Source organism: Bos taurus, chromosome 18 (assembly GCF_002263795.3).
Source record: "Bos taurus isolate L1 Dominette 01449 registration number 42190680 breed Hereford chromosome 18, ARS-UCD2.0, whole genome shotgun sequence".
Classification (NCBI taxonomy): domain Eukaryota; kingdom Metazoa; phylum Chordata; class Mammalia; order Artiodactyla; family Bovidae; genus Bos; species Bos taurus.
The window spans coordinates 48896875-48902874 of NC_037345.1; the positions used below are offsets into that span (position 1 = coordinate 48896875).

The 6000-nt window shown below is 59.1% G+C and overlaps 1 protein-coding gene across 11 annotated transcripts in view; it reads left to right on the plus strand.

The window, feature by feature from the left end:
* PAK4 (p21 (RAC1) activated kinase 4) overlaps nucleotides 1–3523 on the plus strand; it is a 47653-nt gene extending 44130 nt beyond the window's left edge. For 10 of the 11 annotated variants that reach the window (XM_059876873.1, XM_024978446.2, XM_059876870.1 and 7 more), the window contains 3 exons: nucleotides 586–711; nucleotides 1927–2061; nucleotides 2551–3523. In XM_059876873.1, coding sequence (XP_059732856.1) covers nucleotides 586–711; nucleotides 1927–2061; nucleotides 2551–2706 — 417 coding nt within the window. In that variant the 3' untranslated portion in view covers nucleotides 2707–3523. 11 annotated transcript variants of the gene reach the window in all.
* Nucleotides 3524–6000: the final 2477 nt, after the last annotated feature.

The window sequence follows — 6000 nt, forward strand, 5'->3', positions numbered from 1 at the left end:
GGGGGAAGGCTTTGCTTCCCAGGGAGTCTCAGTTGGGGTCATGAACACCTGAAGATTCTACAGATGTGTAGGGGACACGGGTGAGCACAGAACTGTATGTGCAGTGTGTGAGCAATGCTCTCTGGAGGGTCCATTGACATCCTCAGGAGTCTGAATAGGGCCCATAGTTCCCAAGAAGGTGTAAATCCTTGTTTCTGAGGAGGTGGTTGTTGCAGAGGGACAGGCAGCATCCATCTCACCCCCTACCAACTAAAGACATGCTTCCTGCCGGGAAGCCAGGGCCCAGGGCACGGCATTGGGAGCCAGCCTCAGGCCGAATCCCTGCCCAGCCTTTGGTACTCATGGGACTCGGGCTGCCTCCCCCAGGAGTCCCAGCACAGACCCTGTCAAGGAGGCAGATGTGTGATCTCAGGCAGCTGACACCGCTGAGGGCCCCGGCCAGGAGACGGCAGAGCTCAGCCGAGGTCAGGCTCTAACCTCTGGGCAAAATGTAGAAACCCAGCGTGTCGGAGGCTGAGGAATTAAACAGGCAACTGCCTCTGCCCCACCAGCACCTCTGACCCCTGCTTCTGCACCCTGCTCCAGGTGAAGCTGTCAGACTTCGGGTTCTGCGCCCAGGTGAGCAAGGAGGTGCCTCGGAGGAAGTCCCTGGTCGGTACACCCTACTGGATGGCCCCAGAGCTCATCTCCCGCCTGCCCTATGGGCCAGAGGTGAGCCAGAGGCAGCCAGTCGCCCTGCACTGGTTTGCGCTATTGCAGTCCAGAACAGCCGGAGTGTTGGGTGAGGGGGCTTGGTCACCAGGGACTGTTTGGGGGGCGAAGTAGACTTGCCTGCGTGCACTCCTCGCCGGCTGAGTGCTAGTTCGGAGCCAGTGCTTGGCAATGGGAACAGGAGGCTGGGCAGAAGGGGCCCTGGCCCTGCCTGCCAGCCTGGGGCAGAGGCTTCAAACTGGCTGATGTGCTCTGAAGATGCTCTTGCAAGCGTTTTTTTAAAAAGAGCTCTCACGTGAGTTTGAATTTGATCCCCTGGTGGCAAGCCAAGTGATATGGGCACAGAAGGCTGCATTCCCTCATGGCAACAGTCAGGTGCTGAGGAGCAGGGGAACCCTGGTCTTGGTCACAGCCCCCACCCATCTGTGTTGCCTACACTGACCTGCTTCACTCCCTGCCATTCTCTGTCTGGCCCTGAGGTCTTCCAGCTGTGCCTGTGGCTCTGAGGACAGTCAGTCAATAAGACTTGACCCAGTGCCTGGCCAGGGTGCCTGTGGAAGCATAGCTTGGGGAACCGCAGGCAGGAGTGGGGTCACACTGGGAGGGGAGGCTGGTAGGAGATTCTGAGGGACCATCTCCACCAGGACTGCCTGTGACAAAACCTTCTCAAGAAGGATTTAGCAAAGTGGAAAACCGTGGGTCCCTAGGACTGTAAAGTTTGGCGGGGGCACAGGCTTCATGCCCAGCTGTGTGCAGTGTCCCTCCCGCCTCTGATTGTCCCCGTGTAGCCCTCACTCAGGCAGGTGCTGCCCCATCAGAGCAGAAATGAGGACTGTTTTCCTGACTATCTTGTTTAAAGTCTCAGGGTCAACTGTGATTGGCTCAGCTTGGGTCACGTGTCCATTCCTGAACCAGTTACTGTTTCCGCACTCTGCTGATTAAGACAGCTTGGTCATGCACCATGGACTGAAGTAGCGAGGAGGGGGTTCTCCAGAGGAATCCAGGGGCAGGGGGAGGGGGTAGCAAAAAGAAGGGGATGGATGCAGGGTGGTAGAACCCTTCAGAGGGTTCCCTGGGTGAGGAGTGCATAGGGTCTGGCAGGCTGGGTCCCAGTATCAGAGGCAAAAATGGAAGCAGGGCCACCTGTCTGTGGGTGTCCCCTGAGCGCTGGCCACACCCACACAGCTCAGCCCTTCTGCCCTGCCCCCACCACAGGTGGACATCTGGTCTCTGGGGGTGATGGTGATCGAGATGGTGGATGGGGAGCCCCCTTACTTCAATGAGCCACCCCTCAAAGCCATGAAGATGATCCGGGACAACCTGCCACCCCGACTGAAGAACCTGCACAAGGTGGGCCCCTCCCGCAGGCAGTGGGCGTGGGGGAGACCACACGTGGGTGGGGGAGGGCACCGCCCAGCCCCAAACCCAAGGAGAGCGCTGGGTGTAGGCGGGGCTCGGTGCTGATGGCTCTGAGGTGGTGCTTACTGCGTGCTGAGTCGCCCCCATGCCCCCCAGGCCTCGAGCGTCCATGTGGACTCTGCGCCCTCAGCCCCTCAGAGCTTGCGCTCAGGCTGGCTGGTGAGGTCCAGCAAGGGGACCTTCTGGTGGGGAAATTGCCTGCTGAAAAAGGGGTGCCTCCAGGGCCCAGCCTTTGCCAACTCCTGCCGAATCATGAAAGTAGGGAGGTGGTGAGCCCCTGGGGCCAAGCTGTCAGTGCTGAGGGCCTCTCTGCCCCTCCCTGGGCAGTAAATGCCATCGGCCCGTTGGGCAGGAGGAAACTGGGGACCTGACAGCAAGTGAGCAGACTGCTCACCTACCCTCTCGCCCTGCTCCCGACAGGTGTCACCGTCCCTGAAGGGCTTCCTGGACCGCCTGCTGGTGCGTGACCCGGCCCAGCGAGCCACAGCGGCCGAGCTGCTCAAACACCCGTTCCTGGCCAAAGCGGGCCCTCCCGCCAGCATCGTGCCCCTCATGCGTCAGAACCGCACCCGATGAGGCCTGGTGTCACCCCCACCCCTGAACCAAAGAGCCCCCTGGGTCACCCCTGCCCGGCCAGAGGCCAGTGGGGGGCCGGCCCCCGCTCCTCCCAGCCCCGGAGACACTCCGTGTGGCGCCGCCCTCCTTGCCAGGGGGGTGTGCGGGACCCTACTACTGAACTCCGGTTTTGATTTTGTGACTTTGAAAGAAACACAGGGACTCGTGGGAGCAAGTGAGGCTCCCAAGACGCCCCCACCCTCTGGGACAGGCCCGTCCCCCGGGTTTTCCTGTCTCCAGGAAGGGCAGGCGGCCCCCCATCACTGGAAATCTGCCATGGGGACTGCCGGGGGTGGAGACAACACTACGAAAGGTGTGCGTGTGTGTGAGTGTGTGCGTGCGTGCGTGTGCGTGTGGAAGGTCCAGTTCCGCTGTCCTCCAGCCTACAAGTGGGGGTGTCTGAGACCTCGCCTGACACGCAGCCCCTCCCCCGAGCCATTGCAGGGGTCGATCATGAATGTCTGAAGAGTGGCCTTTTCCCGCGCCCCGAACCCCTCTGTGTGGCTGGACCTGGGATCCAGGGGGCGGGGCTTCCCACCCACCCCCAGCCTCTGCAGAACATGACTACTGCACCTGGACAGCCTCCTCTTTTCTAGAAGTCTATTTATATTGTCATTTTATAACACTCTAGCCCCCATCTGGGGACAGACAGTCCTTGGCCTGCGGGGTGGCTCCAGGGACAGAACCACCGCTTGAAGAATCAGGTTCCTGGCCCCTCAGCGCAGCCCTGCCCTCCCCTCCCTCAAGTTAGTTTTACAATTAAAACATTTTCTTGTTTTGTGTGTGTGCAGTGTGTGTAGAGCTTCCCCCCACCCCAGGTCCAGGCCTGCTGGTGGGGAGAGCTGATGGAGCAGGGCTCTAGGCTTGGGGGGAGGCTTGGCTGACCCCAGGATTCCAGCCGCTCTAAGGGCCAGGGCCATGTCTGGCAAGGAGGTCGGGGGACGGGGCGGCGGGGGCGGGCAGTGAGTTACAGCCCAGCAGCCAGTAACCCGCCTTCTCATGGGGACCAGATCGACGACCCAGGCCTGGAAAGGCAGCCAGTTTACCAGTCCACATGCTAGGATGATCAGCTTGCCATGTCTGCAATTTGCTGGAAACATAAAGGTTGGGTGGAGTGCGTTCAGTGGAGGACTGATCCTTGGGACCTGACGTTAGGAAACTGGTCAGCAGGCAGATGGGCTTTAGGGGGATAGGCTACAACGGAGGGACCCAGGGCTGCCAGCCTCAGAAACACGCCATTGGCTGAGTCCTTCCCTCCAGGCTGCGGCTGGGGACGTGGGGGCCGAGCCTGGGTCTCAGGAGAATAGCCAGCCGACAGGTGACACCGCTGCTTCTGCATTCTGGGCAGTGACCACCCCAGGCTGGCTTGGGCTTTACGCACGCCCTCTCCAGCACCTGGGAGAGCAAGGAGGGAACCCCCTACCCAGAGCCCTCCAGGCATCAGTGGCACCAGGGACCTCAAGGTGGTGTGTGGGCAGAAAGTGTGGAGCAGACGCAGAGAATCCAGCTTAGTCCTGTCTCTGCCCCACCCCCGCCACTGTCAGCACCTACCCCTTAGCACCCCTCGCCACAGGCCCTGAATTCCCCAAGAATCGGGGCTCTGTTTCTGTGACCGCCTGGCTGAACACAGGCATGACAGACAGACAGACATAGAGATTTAAAACAGCAGTACAGCCAACTACTGCTGTATATGAGTGTGTTTGAGGCCTGGGTGAAATGGATACATTTTCTGTGGGGAAAAAATATATATATATATGCCAAATGGTGTGGGGAGAAACAGTACGAGAAAAGACTGAAGTACACCCTCCACACCCACCCCCTGACAACACACACACACAACTTCAAACTTGAGTGCTTTTACAAATGAATTCCACCCGACAGATGGATCAGGTAATTCCCACCTTATACAAGTTGTTCCGGAAAATAGAAAAAGAGGATAGCTCCCAGCTCCTTGCGGAGGCTGCTACACCCGTGAGCTGAGAGCCAGATAAGGCCAGTGGAGAGAAGATGGCTGTCTCTAACTCAGTCCTGTGTGATGAGCTCACGGGATACCCAGAGAGCTCTAGGTTTCGGGATGGGAATCACTTGCCCGTCCATTGCGTGGTGGGGGCAGCTCTGCATGGTTCCATGGAGACTCCGCTATTATTGTCACCTTCAGTCACCATCACTGCTGTATCAAGAAGGGTCTTGAGTGGTGTGAGGGCATCTCCTCCTCCAGACCTCCCTCCAGGTACCATGCAGACGGGGTCCCAGGGTATCAGTCAGCCTCTCCAGTTTCCAGTGGGGTCTAGGAGCAGGGAGGGGCAGGGCTTAATCCAGGGGGTTGGTTACCAAGGCACTGGGAAGACTGGAGGAGCCAGAGGACCCAGCCGTGCAGTGGTCAATTGCTCCATTGTGTCGCTGTTTGTGACTAGCCCGCCAGGCTCCTCTGTCCATGGTATTGTCCATACAAGAATACTGCAGCAGGTTGCCATTTCCTCCTCCAGGAGATCTGCCCCACCCAGAGATTGAACCTGCATCTCCTGCATTGCAGGCAGATTCTTTACCGCTGAGCCCAGCCAGCAGTCATTAAAGGCGGGGGGCCGCCGCCTCCTGGAAGCTGGAGTAACAAAGGAGTCAGTGGCACGACCAGAATCCCAGAATGGGTCAGCCGTGGCTGGAACGGGGTTACTCTCTCCATTTCTGCCTTCTGCTCCCATTCCAGTGCCTCCTACCGCCAGGACCTCACTTATGTCTACTGGCAAGGGAGTTCTACGAGGAGTTTTCAGGCTTCCCGCCTCTACAGAACAAGGGAGCTCTTAGAAGCGCAAGTGGGGCAGAGCAGCAGCGGACACGTCCCTCGCAGCCACGTGGCCTGGAGGACGCCCTCTGTCCACACGTGACTGACCAGGCATCGAGTGAACGTTGCCTCCGCTGCGGCAGGGGGCGCTCTGGGTGCTGGTCTGAACTGCAGACGCCCAGGAAGGGGCGTCAGGGATGTATTCACCTGTGGGTCAGCGGTGTGTTTACACCGACCCAAAATGAGTGATTGAAACAAGTCGGACCGGTGGCTCTCAAAGTGTGGTTCCTGGACCAGTACCATCCCTGGGAACTTGCTGGAAAGGCAAATTGCTAGGCCCCACGCCAGGCTGAATCAGAGACTCTGGGTGGCGCCAGCAATCTGTATTGTAACAAGCTTTCCAGGGGACGCGGATGCCCACTCAAGTTTGAGAACCACTGAGATCCACAGTTGCTCTCGGTAAAAGGCCAAGGAGC